General features: G+C 43.7%; 1 protein-coding gene across 7 annotated transcripts in view; it reads right to left on the bottom strand.

The window, feature by feature from the left end:
* Positions 1–14,762, bottom strand: part of AP3B1 (adaptor related protein complex 3 subunit beta 1) — a 338,592-nt gene that overhangs the window by 240,054 nt on the left and 83,776 nt on the right. For all 7 annotated transcript variants that reach the window (XR_006291016.1, XR_006291017.1, XM_037902963.2 and 4 more), the window contains one exon: positions 5,751–5,817. Coding sequence is in view for 5 of the 7 variants with exons in the window: in XM_037902963.2 (XP_037758891.1) it covers positions 5,751–5,817 (67 nt within the window). In the remaining 2 variants the exon portion in view is untranslated. The remainder of the gene's footprint in view (positions 1–5,750; positions 5,818–14,762) is intronic.

Below are 14,762 nucleotides of genomic sequence, written 5' to 3'. Positions count from 1 at the left end.
TACCTAGGGAGGTGGTGGAATCTCCATCCTTAGAGGTTTTGAAGGCCCAGCTTGACAAAGCCCTGGCTGGGATAATTTAGTTGGTGTTGGTCCTGCTTTGAGCAGGGGGTTGGACTAGATGACCTCCTGAGGTCTCTTCCAACCCTAATTGTCTATGATAACAGATCCTTCTGATACAGAAAGTGGTGTGGTGCCAGGAGCCTCAGTGCCGAAGAGTGAGGTGCCGATTTCTTCGGGAGTGTGGTGTGCTGAGCTGGTGCCAGTGCAGTTTGTGTCGGCACTGTTGCACTATCAGCATTAGGCTGCAGCACCGTAATAGGAGCAGTTGTAGGTACTGTCTCCTTTAGTGCTGTCGACAGTGCCATGATGGAGATGGGCAGCTTAGAAGCCTTAGACTCCTCACCAGAGCGCTGGGTTCAAGCAGCAGCCTCCACATGGGCAGTCCCACAGGTGCCCAGAGTGTCATACGTCTTGAGTCATGGTGTGGCCAGCACCAAATGAGATCAATTTGGTCAGCAACTGTTTTCTGCTGGTCTGCTCTTTATGTAGTGAAGTTGTTTTTTTTTTTTTTTTTGCACATTTTCTGGTCTTTGGGAACCTTGGTGGTGAAGAGACCAATGACCTATGCCAGGAAGAGGTTTCCTGCCCTGGATCCGAGGCTGGTCTTAATGACTTTTCCATTGAAATGAGTTTCAGCCTCAGGTCTCTATCTCTGCATGCCCTAGCTTTCAGTTTGTCACAATGGGCACATTTCTGAGGAATGTGAACTTCCCCAAGGCAACGAACACATTGAGTGCATCCATCTGACACAGGCATCATCTCTCTGTATGTTGTGCATCTTTTAAATCCTGGTGAACCAGGCGTTTCTCTAACTTAATACTAGCTGTACAAAAGGAAGGACAAATAAAATATATTTTTTGTATGGGAAGTAACTAATAACTGAAACTTAACCTATCTAAACTATGATCACTCACTAATTGATCTAAATTTATCAAGAGACAGTAGAAACAAAGGTTTTCAAAACCTCCAAGGAAGACCCCTGAGGGGTCTCGGTTGCACATATGCTAGATGAAGTGCCAACAGCATGCAAAGCAGGCACAATGCATGCATGACCGTACAGGCACTGCTGCTAAAACTCTCCAAGCAAAGGCGCAGAGACACACCATCACCTGGAGTGGTGCACCCATAGGGACCTCTCTCAAACAACAGTAGTAGTTAGGAAACAGGTTAGTAACCATTTCTTCTCCTTCAAGTGACTGCATGTCCATTCCACTTCAGGTGACTCACAAGCCGTTTGATCTTGAGGTTGAATTTGAATCAGCTTGAATAAGAATTGAAGGACTACCCATACAAATCTTAGATTGTTGGAAGATGGCACTTTGTGCTGTTGCTCTTTGCGTGAACGTGCATGAAACTGACTTTACATCATGCTACACTCAAATGACCTTGTTGTTCATGTGGTAGCCATATTTTCTTATCAGCCATTAAGTTAGGGGTGAATTTTGAACTGATGACTCAAAAAAGGACAAATAAATATTTGAAGAAAAGATTCTGGCGTTTCCACATTTATTTTCAGTGATGAACATGAACATAAGAAAGTTGAGGTAGTGAGCCAATGCTACTGAGAGTTACTTGCGATGAGGATTTTTGTTTACAGGTGAGCCATCTTGCTTTCTTCCACAATGTATCAAGTGTAGTAGCAACTCTCAAATCATGCAATGGTGCCAAGTAAGTTAAACCGACACCTTACAAGTAAACACGAATCCCTTGCCAAGAGGATAAATATTGTTTCAAGCGTTTGAAGGATGAGAATGAAAAAGAAGCACAAATGATGAAAGACTGTCACTGTGCTTCTGATAAAGCACTGGAAGCAAGCTACTTGGTTGCTGACCTTGTGGTGAAGGCAAAAAAAGCTGCATACAATTGCAGAGATGTTAATTTTACCAGCACACAAAGAAACGGAGAGAGTAATGTTAGGCGCAAATGTAGTCAATGAAGTTGCAAAAGTTCCCGTTTCAGATAATACAATAAGACACCACATTGATGACATCAGCTGACACAAACTCTGCTCCGAGAAAAAAAATCAAACCTAGAGGAAAATTTGCACCACAGCTTGATGAATCAACAGGTATCAGTGGTCAGGCTCAACTCTCGGCTAAAAATCAGGTAAGTTGACGGAGACAGCAGAAAAGAAAAAGGGTTTATTTTGCAAACTGCCACCAAGTCATACGACTGGAGAGGAAATCTTCAGGGTGACAATGGCCTTCCTTGAGGAGGGAGAATTGCACTGGAAAAATTGTCTTAGTGTTTGCACAGATGGGGTTGCCTCCAAGATTGGCAAAGTGAAGGGGTTTTAAGTAAGGTCAAAGAACAAAGACCAGATGTGCTGGAGACCCACTGTTTCCTGCAACGTGAAGCTCTTGTGACCAAAACACTGCCAGTAGAGCTTTAGTGTTAGCAGTAAAGATATTGAACTTAATAAAAATCACGGTCCTTAAAATGTCGCCTTTTCTCGCTGTTTGAGGAAATGGGAGCAAAACATCAGAGTTTACTTTTGCTCACAAATACAATGGCATTCCTGTGGGAAAGTTCACTCATGTTTGTATGAGCTGAGGGAGGAGTTAAAAACGTTCTCAACCTCAGAGGAATCCATATACATGAACTTGATCTCTGATGTGGAATGGTATGCAAAACTTGCCTACCTGGCTGATATATTCCACCACCTCAATAAATTGAACAGGAAAATGCAAAGTAGAAACAGGAATCTTCTCTCCTGCAAGGATACATCGCATAGGTTTAGATATAAGTTAACCCTCTGGCACGAAAAGTAGCAAGAGGCACCACAGAAATGTTACACCTGGAAAACATCACAGATCCTGCTGGAAGAATTTTGGTCAATGTCATTTGAGCATTTGAAAAGTTTGGAACAAAAATTCAGCTCATATTTTCCTTCAACCCATACAGAACATTTTGACTCTAAGAGCCCTGGAGTTCCCGTGAAATGGAAAATGCTAAGAATCTTACACTAATGGATCAAGAGCAACTTGCTGAATTAAGGATGGACCAGATTTTAAAATTAAGCTGGAAAATAGTCCAGAACATGCTCCTGAGATCCTTGTAGATGCCATGAGAGAAACCTAGACATCTTCCTTTCCAACTTCCTAGCAGAGGGTCATAGCTCCAAGAAAGGCAGGAAGCAGCAGTGAAGCTGCTTTTTCATAGCTACAGGGAAAGGAGAACAGCAGCATGGGCCCTTAATGCTGGGGAGGTGGAGGACCAAACCACCTTACCCCTGAAATCCTTGATTGACAGAGAAAGGAGGGCAGGACAAGGATCAGAGCAAATACCAGCCCTGGTGAGGGAGGCAGGCAAGGATTTGTTTGTCCCCAATGTCACATGCACAAACAGTCCTGGATTAATATGGGTAGGGCATAGAAGAGAAACAATGGAACTTTCTCGTGTGTCAGGTGAACAAAAACACATTTCTACTGCCCCTAAGACAAAGCAACTGGGGGCTGGACCCGGAAGTGCCTCAGCTGCTGAAGAGGTGTAGGGGAAGATTAAAGAATAGGAAGTAAGTCCTGTTTTACTGTTGCTGCAAACTGAACACTCAGCTCCTTCAGGTGAGTATGGAGACTAGTCAAACATGCTGGCAACTGGGATAGATGAAGCAGGGCAGGAAGAAGATCTGTGGCTTGTATTATTTCAGAGGGCTACACCAGCAGAGAAGATAGAAACAACAGGAGAGCCCTGCCTGCAGACAATGGGTGCATGTCTAGTTGGTGAGCACCCAGTTTCCTGTAGCAATGGAAGTGGATAAGCTTCAGTGTTCTGATCAAAATACTGTTTCAATTTGCAGTTATGAACATTTAAGAATTGTAACAAGTGCACAGAGGATCACAATATTTTAAACTATACCAAAATATTTTTAAAAATAGTATTTTGACTGTTCTCGCTCAGTATTCTAGGTATTGGACAGCTAAACAGCACTTCTGTATCTAATCAGATTAGGATGTAGTTAGCCCTGACTCATTAAAACTTGCAGCCGGCCCATGCCAGCTGACTTGGGCCAAGGGGCTGTTTAATTGCAGTGTAGACGTTCAGGCTCAGGCTGGAGCCTTGGCTCTAAGACTGTGCGAAGTGGGAGGGTCCCAGAACTCAAACTACAGCTCACACCGGAACATCTACACTGCAATTAAACAGCCCCGAAGCCCACGAACCCACGTGAGTTGGCACACTGCAGGTGTCTAATTACAATACCATCTAAGGAGTCTTGGTGTCCTTCAGTGTTATCATAAATATATACTCAAAGGATGGCATGATCTCCACAGAAAAGTTTTCTACACAAAGCAGTTGAAATCTTGTGTCACTGACCTCTTTATGAGCAGGCCACACAACATCTGTAGTGTTCTGGGAGACAAACCGAAATAATTTTTGTCTTTCTAGTGGCATTTAGCCATGTTGTTTAGATAAATAAAGGTGCTTTTTTGGATTTTTTCCTTCTTTAAAAATATGAAGAGCAAAAAAACCCCACACAACAAGAAAATCCCTACAAAAGCTACATTACAAAAACATGAAGCCTGCAAAATTAAATATCCATAAGTCAGGAATTGCCAACATAAAGACTAGACACACACACAACTGTCTGTCCTTAAAGGGGAATTTAAAAAATGTTTGATGAAGAACAGTTGAACAATTTTTCAAGGAGACTACTATTTTTTCTAGAACATCTGTACAAGCAAACCAACTGGAAGGGGTCTAAACATTAATTTTACCATATAAATAAAAGTCCTCGCTGTGAAAATTTGTTTTGATTTTAGACAGTGCACTTTTGAAAATAAAGTGGTAGAAAGCTCATATGCTAAGTTCGTTTTCTTGAGAACGCTTTCATGGCTAACTGAGGTCCCAAACCAGGAAAGCATTTTTACACATGCTTAACTTTAAGCAGGCAAGTAGTCCTGCAAAAGTCAATGGCTATACTCACATGTATCTTCAAGTACACACTCATTATCTTCAAGTACACACTTACATGTTTTCCTGAATCAGGGCCTTAGATACATGGTGCAACAGACTGCTCTAAATCAGGGCAATACCTAAGTGGCTGAACTTTCAGCAAGGACTTAAATGATATCCCAAATTAGGGCCACAATTTGCAAGATAACAACTCCCTTCAATGGGGTTTTTAAAGTGCATGGATCAGGGCATTCTGGTGGTATCTAGCCAAATAGTTCCAGACTATTGTATTTACACTGTCTGTGCTTCTCCCGCCTCTCTTCCCTGACGTCCCACATGACAACAGCGCTTTGGAGTCCTAAAGAGTGAATTTCCGTATTTTGTTTTATTACCTTCTCAATAGTATTCTTTTAAAAAAGAAAGAAACCCTGTGGCAATATTAAACCAAAGCTCTTATAGAACACTAAGGTGGTATGATGAAGCACGCAAAAGCCAGAAAATGCCAAAGTTAAAACTTCATGTCAAACTCCTTTCTGCCATCTTGTGTGGAAGCATAACAATGCAGACTTTAAGAATATGATAACATTTCTTAAATACAATGTAATTTCACATAAAACAGTAAGGTTGCAAATTCAAGCATCTGTAAGCTAGGAAATGCTAGAATTAAGATGGTCAGCTATGTTGCATAGTTCAAATTTAATGGTATGTAATGGCAACCATTAAGTAGGTTTGCTGCTGAAAGAGTGTGACCAGTACAATTATACTCTTAAAAATTACACTAAATTTGTGTTACTTACCGTACTTTTATCTTTCAGAAGTTTTTCTATCACTTCAATTAACATTTCCTTTTGCTCTGGATCAAGACTAAAAAACAGAAACAAGGCAAAGGATAGGTTTTTTTTCATTTTTAAAATATATTCCTTTAACATTTTATGGTCAGGTTTACACTTGAAACAAAGATAAGCTAGGCTTAGCAAGGAGGGGAAGGAAACAAACAAGGGAAAAGTGAAATTATTTTTAAACCAAACACATGGTATTGTGGGGAAGGAGAAAGATGCAGAGGAGTGTGTGAAACAAAATGGCAAAGAATAGTTCACATTAATTTCTGTTACAGCATTCAGACAGTTCACTATTCTCGAACTAAGCAGGCACCTCAACTCACAAAAAACACAAAACACACAAACATTCAGAACAGGGTTGGAGGATTTGGAGGGTTAGTTTTCTGTTTAATAAAAAAAAATTTCTAACCCCCTTCATCAGTAAAGATCAGAATTTTGAAAACTGCTTGTTCCATTAGTCTGACCACTAACAGGTTAGAGTCCTGGAATCTACTTTTTAAAAAAGCTATATTCAACAGAGCATTACTCTGAGTTGTTATGGGAATTACTGGGAAATACAGACCTCAAGTTCAAAGTTCTATATGAATAGGTATAGGGAAGATAAGTGTTATATTTCAGAGAAGGAAAATATGAACTTGAGTTACGATGCCATGTATATGCACGCATCTGAGAATTACTGCAGCCTGAAATTGTTAAGATAGGAGAACACAAGCAAGCATGTTAGCTTCAACTGTCCACTTCCCAAGGGAGAAGACATTGAAAGAAGGCACTGTCATACATTTTGGAAAGCAGTTACTTAAATATCTGAAAACCCTTTCAAAGTGATCCATATCTTTCATCTTCGAAGACTTAGGGGCAAAACTCTCATGGACTGAGTTGACATAATGGAATAAGAACAAGATAACACTTATGGACTAAACAAAAACTGATTCTTATCAAATAAATAAAAGGTTTTACTACAAAGACTGAAGACAATTTCAGGTTCTTTAAAGCTGACATTACATGGCAGAAATAAGCAGGGGTTTACAGTAGAAATTAACTAGAGCACAGGAATTAAATGCTGACAAATTAGATTTTTGTCTGTTCTCAGTACCATTCCTCTATTTTGAAAAGTATTGTTATTTACCCTACAGTATTGTCCACAAAGATCCTATTCTAGGTGTGCATGCATCCCATGCACACATCATCAGGTTTTTATTTTTTAATAAGAGTGTCCACCTCCAGGGCTGTGTCTGCACTCCACCTACCCTTCCAATCATCTTAGCCAAGGGCATAAGGGGCAGGAGATCCCCAATTACCACTCACTTCCTTTACCAATAAGAATCCCACATGGATAGGACTGCAAATCATCAGGTAAGGAGGACAGGTTGTAGAATCTGTGTGGACAAGACACTGTACAGCAACTGGATTCTTCAAGATAAGACACCATGCTCTCTGAGTGATTGTCCTTACAGATTCTACTCTCTGTGACTGAAGAAGTTCTTTCAAGCCTGGAGGTGGAAAGAGAGGTCCTACTTGAAGAGTGACTGCAGGACAGCCTTAACAAAGTTGGCATCAAATATGAAAGCCTATACTGAGGAATATGTAGTACTAAGTAAATGAACCATGCTCCAGGCAACATCTCTACATATTTCAGATACGGGTATATTACCCAAGCAAGCAGCGGTGGCTACCTACGCCCCTAGTGGAATGAGTTCTAAGGAGAGCCAAAGGCTCCTTCTTAGCTATCTGATACCCAGTCTCAATACAATAAAAAACCCACTAAATCCTTTCTGCAGAAGCCACAGTCAGACAGACACAATCTAAATAAAAGCATCATGTCTAGGGTGTGAAGTTTTATTTCATGTTGGATGGAATGAGGTTTCAAAAAAACTGGAAGGTGGATGGATTGATTAAGGTGGAAATCCTGTCCTACCTTAGGAAGTAACTTGGTGTGAGGCTTAAGAGTGACCTTGGTCTTTCTGAAATAGGGCATAAAGGGGATCAGCAAGAAAGGCCTGAATTACTTTCACTCTCCTGGTGGAAGTAACAACCATCAAAAAGGCTGTTCTCATTGACAGCTGAGAAAGAAAGCAGGTTGCCATGGGCTCAAAAGGGGAGCAAGAGTCCCATTAAGCCAGTGAGAACTATGTTGATGTTCCAGAAAGGTGAGGGGGGTAGGGGGGAGTGGGAAGAGAATCTCTAACAGGCGGAAGATATGAGTGAGGCTCTTCGAAAACCTTGAAACCATGAGATTTGAAATTTAACCCCAAACTGGAGGGTAATTTGCAGAGAGCGCTGCTAAATGTACCATGATTGAACTGACAAAGTCCAGATTGCTTCAGGGTAAGTAAGTAGTTCAGAATAACCAAGACTGAGGTTGTCAATGCAAGAGCTGCTGCTGAGCCATCAAGTCAGAAAACCTCTTCCATTCAGTTCTTTAAGTCATTTTGGTGGACAGTTTTCTGATTTTTCACGTTTTAGAATTATATAGCAGCAGCTCCCCTCTAATAAGTCATCCAACCAGCATCCAGGCTGTCAAGTATAACAAATGCAGAATACAGGTGCAAAATCCAGCCTTGCTTCTTCAAAATTATGTCAGTGAAAAGTGATTAAGGTGATTGGTGGACAGGCTGACAGATTCACCTGGGAGAAAAACAAAAAATGCCTGGCCATGTAGGGGCTATCATGATCACAGTGCCTTCATCCCATTTTAGTTTCCTGAGGATACTGGGTATCAAAGAAATCGGTGGGAAGGTGTAGAACAGTCTCTGTGCCCACAGCAAGTAGAAAAGAGGACATCAGCAAACCCAGGCTTGACACGCCTTTGGAGCAAGATGTCCAGCATTTGTTGCCAAGTAGGGTAGAAAGGAGGCCCGCTATCAGGAATCACCACCTGAGCAAGATGTCGTGGGAGGACTGAATCATGAAGGACCATTCATAGTTCTCTGAAATGTCCCTGCTAAGTTGATCCAGTAGGGTGTTTTGTAGATCAAGTAGGCGGAGAGCTCCTGATCTAATGTGATGAAGAAGGCACCAGTTTAGAAAATGTGTCATTTTTGACGGAGTAGGGAGGATCTCTCCCCACTACCTGCCTGTTGGAGTGAATCACAGTAGTGTTGTCTGTCAGAACTTGAACAATGAGGACTCAAAGAAGGAGTAAGAAAGCCTTGCATGCTAACAATATGGCCCTGAACACCAGGACATCTATATACAGGATGGCCTCCTGTGCCAACCGTAGTCCTCGAATCTTGATGATCAAAATGGGCTCCCCTTCCTTGAGTGGAGGCATCCATCACTAAGGCCTTGGTAGGGAGAGACAGAGGAAAGGAAATGCTGTGGTTCTGCCTAGCAATTTAGTGAGGATAGGAATTCTGAAGGAATAATGACCAAGGAGGACTATGCTGGGTCTGTTTGGTAGATATATTGATCTCAACCATCCTTGCAGAGCCTCAAAGTCAAGTCTGGCTTGCTGTGAGACATAGATGCATGCTTAAATGTATCCTAGGAGTTCAAGTACATCCTCACTAGTGTTTTGCGATGCATCTGGAGCCGTCTAATCGATTATAATTTAGAATCATTGCTGACGTAAGTATGTTAGGGCCAATGTGAAATCTGACACTGTCCTGGTGAATTCTATAGTTTCAGTTGGAGGTCAGAGTGGACTTTGTTGACTTTTAGGCCTAGCGAAGCCAATAGGTGGAATATCAAATGAATTAAGTCAGTTACCTGCTGTGGTGATTTTCCCAAAGCCAGCCAGTTCTTAGATAGGATAAACTTGTATGTCTCACCTCCAAAGATGTACAGCCAGTTTGACCATTTGAATTTGGTGAAGACCCGAGGAGCTGCTGAGAGACTGAAAGGCAGGACTCCTTAGTGCTCATACCAGAAACCATGGGTACTTCCTGTGTACCAGATGGATGGAGATGTGAAAGGATCTATTTTGACCGTTGAGAGTTGTGAGCCATTCCACAGGATCCAGGGAAGGTATCATGGAAATTAGGGGGACAATACAGAATTTAACACAATGAATAAATATGTTGAGACATCAAAGGTCAAGCACGGGTGTTCAATTTCCTTAATTCCAAAGAAGAAAGAAGTGAAACCCTTTCCTTTGAATACTAAAGTGCACTTTTTCCACTGCTCCCAGTTGTAGCAGGGAGTCTACCTATTGTTTCAACCAACTCTCATGAGAGGGGTCCCTGAAAGGAGACAGAAGGGAGCAGGGGTTGGAACAGTCTGCAACTGGATGGGATACTTTGCTTACTATAGAGGACACATTGGTCCTAGATTATCCCATTCCAAGACTCTTCGTGGGGGGAAGTGGGGGAGGCAACAAAGGAAAAAGGGATCTGTAGGTGGTCTGATCAGTCGCTCTATACTCATGTAGAAACTGAAGGATGTTTTGGGAGGAGAGGGTTTGTTTGTTTTTAAAACCAGCCTGTCCAAGTTACAGGGTGGTCACAGAGGAATTTCTGCTTCTTCCTCAGAGGTTCTAATGGTATTGGGGCAGAGATGTGTGCCTATAGTAGAGCTGCTACCTCTTTTCTCTGCAAGGTGGGGACGCAGAGTCTTAGAAATGTAAAGTCACTTCTATCCTTGAAACTATAAAGAGTTTCAACTGCATTCCTGCTAAATAATTCGGTACCTTCGAAAAGGGAGATCTTCTATTATCTTTATCATCTGAGGGATCCTAGATGCTTATACCTATGAAGAACACCCTATGGCGGCAGCTGACACCATAATCCCTGCCACTGCATTGGAATCTACAAGTGCAGCCTGTACTGAACTTCTTGCACTATATTTACTTTCTGACATAAAGGTTTTTAAGCTCATCCTGATGGACTTTTGGCGGCTTATCAAGTAGCTTTGAGAACCTATCCCAGAAGAGGAAGCCCTATATACAGAACAAGGCTTGACAGTTGGCCATTCTAATTTGGAGGCTCACAGAAGAAAGGACCCTTATGGCCTAAGAGATTCAGTTTCTTAGGACTCTCCTCACAAGGAGTGGTTCTGGGAGCTCCCTGTTACAACTTCTTGAGCTGCTTGTACAACTAAGGACCTTGTGATCAGGTACTGATAGAAATATTCCAACTTCTTGGCTGGGACCTCCTATCTGCCCTGCTGGAGGTGACTGGGATAGACACTGAGATGTGCCAGATAATTTTTGTGACTTGAGAAGGCAGAGGGACCCTGGAGCTTCTCAGCAGCTGCTGGAAGGGCCATCCCCAGAGCTCCCCAGTGCCAGCAGCGTGAGGACCCCCACACTAACCAGCTGCCACTGCCAGTGGGGACCCCTCAGCTGCCCAGCCACCAGCAATGGCAGCAGAAGCACCCCAGAGCTGCTCAGCAGCTGTGGGGCCCCCCACAGCTCCCCAAACAGCTGCCACCGCTCGCAGGCCCCCCTTCCTCTGCAGCTCCCAGCCGCCTCCGACAGCAGCAGAGGGACTTCCAGCACTACCCAGCAGCTGCTGTAAGGGACCTCCCACCAGCTCTCCAATCCAATAAATGGACACAAATCAGATGTCAAAAATTATAACATTCATAAACCAGTCGGAGAACACTTCAATCTCTCTGGTCACGCAATCAGAGACATGAAGGTCGCTATCTTACAACAAAAAAACTTCAAATCCAGAGTCCAGCGAGAAACGGCTGAATTGGAATTCATTTGCAAATTGGATACTATTAATTTAGGCTTAAATAGAGACTGGGAGTGGCTAAGTCATTATGCAAGGTAGCCTATTTCCCCTTGTTTTTTCCTCCCCCGCCCCAGACGTTCTGGTTAAACTTGGATTTATGCTGGAAGTGGCCCACCTTGATTGTCATGCACAGTGTGGGGAGAGTGGTCAGTTTGGATGAGCTATTGCCAGCAGGAGAGTGAGTTTGTGTGTGTGGGGGGGGGGGGGGGTGAGAAAACCTGGATTTGTGCTGGAAATGGCCCACCTTGATTATCATGCACATTGTAGGGGGAGTGGTCACTTCGGATGAGCTATTACCAGCAGGAGAATGAGTTTGTGTGAGTATGGGGGTGGGGGAGTGAGAAAACCTGGATTTGTGCTGGAAATGGCCCACTTTGATTTTCATGCAGGTTGTAAGGAGAGTGGTCACTTTGGATAGGCTATTACCAGCAGGAGAGTGAGTTTGTGTGTGTGGTTTTTTGGAGGGGGGTGAGGGGGTGAGAGAACCCGGATTTCTGCAGGAAATGGCCCACCTTGATTATCAAACGCATTGTGAAGACAGTGGTCACTTTGGATGGGCTATTACCAGCAAGAAAGTGAGTTTGTTTGTGGGAGGGCGGAGGGTGAGAAAACCTGGATTTGTGCTGGAAATGGCCCAACTTGATGATCACTTTAGATAAGCTATTACCAGCAGGAGAGTGGGGTGGGAGGAGGTATTGTTTCATGGTGTCTGTGTATATAATGTCTTCTGCGATTTCCACAGTATGCATCCGATGAAGTGAGCTGTAGCTCACGAAAGCTCATGCTCAAATAAATTGGTTAGTCTCTAAGGTGCCACAAGTCCTCCTTTTCTTATGGCGATACTGTCTGACGTTATCTATACATAGAGTGAGCGTATAAGGGGAAGGAAGGCCTTATACGACTGCTCTTAGCTCCCGTAAGTTGGTGCACAGTTTGGCCTTTCTTGTGGTCCAGGTACCCTGAGCAGTATTGTGATCCAGGTGAGTACCTCACCCTGTAAGGGAGGCAGTCAGGATGGTGGCCTACAGTGTGGTAGGGTTGAAAGGAATCCCTACCATGATCCTGTGTGGATTGGACCACCAATTGAGGGAGATGAGAGCTCTGATAGGAACAGTGACATGAGAGTCAATATGATCTCGCTTGGTAGATAAGTCGAATGAAACCAAGCTTATAGGCAGGGCAAGTGGAGTCTGGCAAATGGTGTCACGGAGGTGTATGCAGCCATGTGGCCTAGCAAATAAAGGCAGCTTTGTACTATAGTTTGCAGTCTGCGTGTCATGTGAGAGATCAAGTTGCTCATTATGTGAAACCTGCCTGTGGGGAGAAGTGCTTGGGGGGGGTTGGGGGGAGGAGAAAGAGTTCAGCTGTGCTCCTATAAAAATTTAACATCCTTTAGGTGATCAAATGGACTTTTCTTCAACCCCTACGGTAGCAAGAAGGTGTCCAATAAATTCTGTGAGTGACATGACTTCCTGATGAGATTGGCCCACCTGGAGCTAGTCATCTAGGTATGGAAACACCATGTAGCCCTGACATCATATCTCAGCTGCTACTACAGTGAGCAATTTTTGTGAATACCTTGGGTGCCATACAAGCCTAAAAGGGAGGACACGAAACTGGTAGTGATCTTGGATAACCATAAAGCATACGAGATACGTGAGATACATGAATATTTATGTGGAAATATACATCCTTCATGTCGAGAGCCACAAACCACATTCCCTCCTGAAGGGAGGGGATAATCAATGCCAGCATAATCATCCTGAACTTCAGCTTTCAAATAAAGATGTTGAGTTGTCGAAGGTCAAGGACGGGTCTCTATCTGCTGTCTTTTTTGGGGATTAGGAAATATGGGGAGTAGAACCCTATTCCATGGTAGTGAGGCAGGACACATTTTACTGCCCCCCAATTTAAGAGGGATTCCGCCTCTTGTTGAAGAATCATCTGATCAGAGTGGTCCCTGAGAAGGACCGGGGAGATGGGAAAGAAAAACTCCTAGATGGATAACCTCTAGGACCCAACTCTGTGGTGATCTTGTCCTAGGTGTGGGCGAAAAGGATAAGATGACCTCTTGACTTGTCTAGGGGAGGCAAAGATTGCAACAATGGTGGTAAGCGAGTCTCAACTTGCATGTGAAAAATGGCCTTTGGCCTGCAGTTGGAAATAAGCAGAAGCTGTGGAAGTAGGAGCCTAGAAACGGGACCTCCAGATCCTCTGCCATTTGCATAGAGGCTCAGGTGGATGTTGGTAATACGGAGTGTGTGCAGGGGGCAGTCGCGGCTTAAAAGGCTGTCTCTGGTGTCTCTTCCTGGGTGCTAGAGTGTACAGCACAGTCTGAACTGTGGTCCTTCTTCTCAGGGAACGTAACTGCTCCTAAGACAGCTGTAACAATTCCTACTCAGGGGTAAGGACATCCCTCAGGAGGACAGGGTGCAAGAGAAGTGGAGACTGCGGGTAAAGGAGGAATACATCTTCCGGGGGTTACGAAGGTCTCAATACCGCCCGGAGTCCAGGGAGTTCCAGCTGGGACATCTGAAGGACCTGGCTCACCTATCTTCACTAGTCGGTCTTCAGATAATTGAGGCAGTAGACCTTTACTTGTAGATGGGACTGGCAAGTGTCTGTCTTTTCGCTTTGATCCCACTGTCACACCAGAACCAGAGGATCCCTCTTTTTTCATACTTTTCATACAATCTAGGGGCCTTCAGCAGAGCTGATTCTGTCAGTTCCATCTGTGACATCTTACCCAGCCTGGACCAGCTCAGGAAGGAAACGTGTTTCTTATGGACAGTCCTTTACAGGGATCTGCCCTCGCACCCATGAGAGTGCCCCTTACTCTCATGGGGAGTCCTGCAGGAGGACTCTTTCCACTTTGATGGTAAAAGCTTTGCTCAAGGCTCGAGCTTGCAGGGGTGCTGCTCATTGATTGAGGCTGATATATATGGCGGTCTCCAGAGCCCGGGTGAGAGCAAGGCCTCATAGCCTTCTCCATCAGAAACTTGCTAAGACAGAGCTCTTGTACCTCTCTAATTATTGCACCGTGCTGATATATGTGCTTCTCCTAGGCAGTACAGGCACTGTTGATGCTCATCACTACAGAGTAGAGTGAGGACAGGAGATGCACTTCTGAATCTCAAGACTTTGGGCACAGTCCCAGGAAGGATTGCCCCTGGAATGGGGGACTATGGGGGAAGATTTATCCTACACTAACGGTAACCTTATGTGAACTAAAACTACTAAACTAGATATAAAAACTATTTAGAACGAGTTTACTATGCAGGTTACGCACTGA

The sequence above is a fragment of the Chelonia mydas genome, chromosome 5, assembly GCF_015237465.2.
Source record: "Chelonia mydas isolate rCheMyd1 chromosome 5, rCheMyd1.pri.v2, whole genome shotgun sequence".
NCBI classification, from domain to species: domain Eukaryota; kingdom Metazoa; phylum Chordata; order Testudines; family Cheloniidae; genus Chelonia; species Chelonia mydas.
This window is presented reverse-complemented; position numbering and strand designations above follow the sequence as displayed.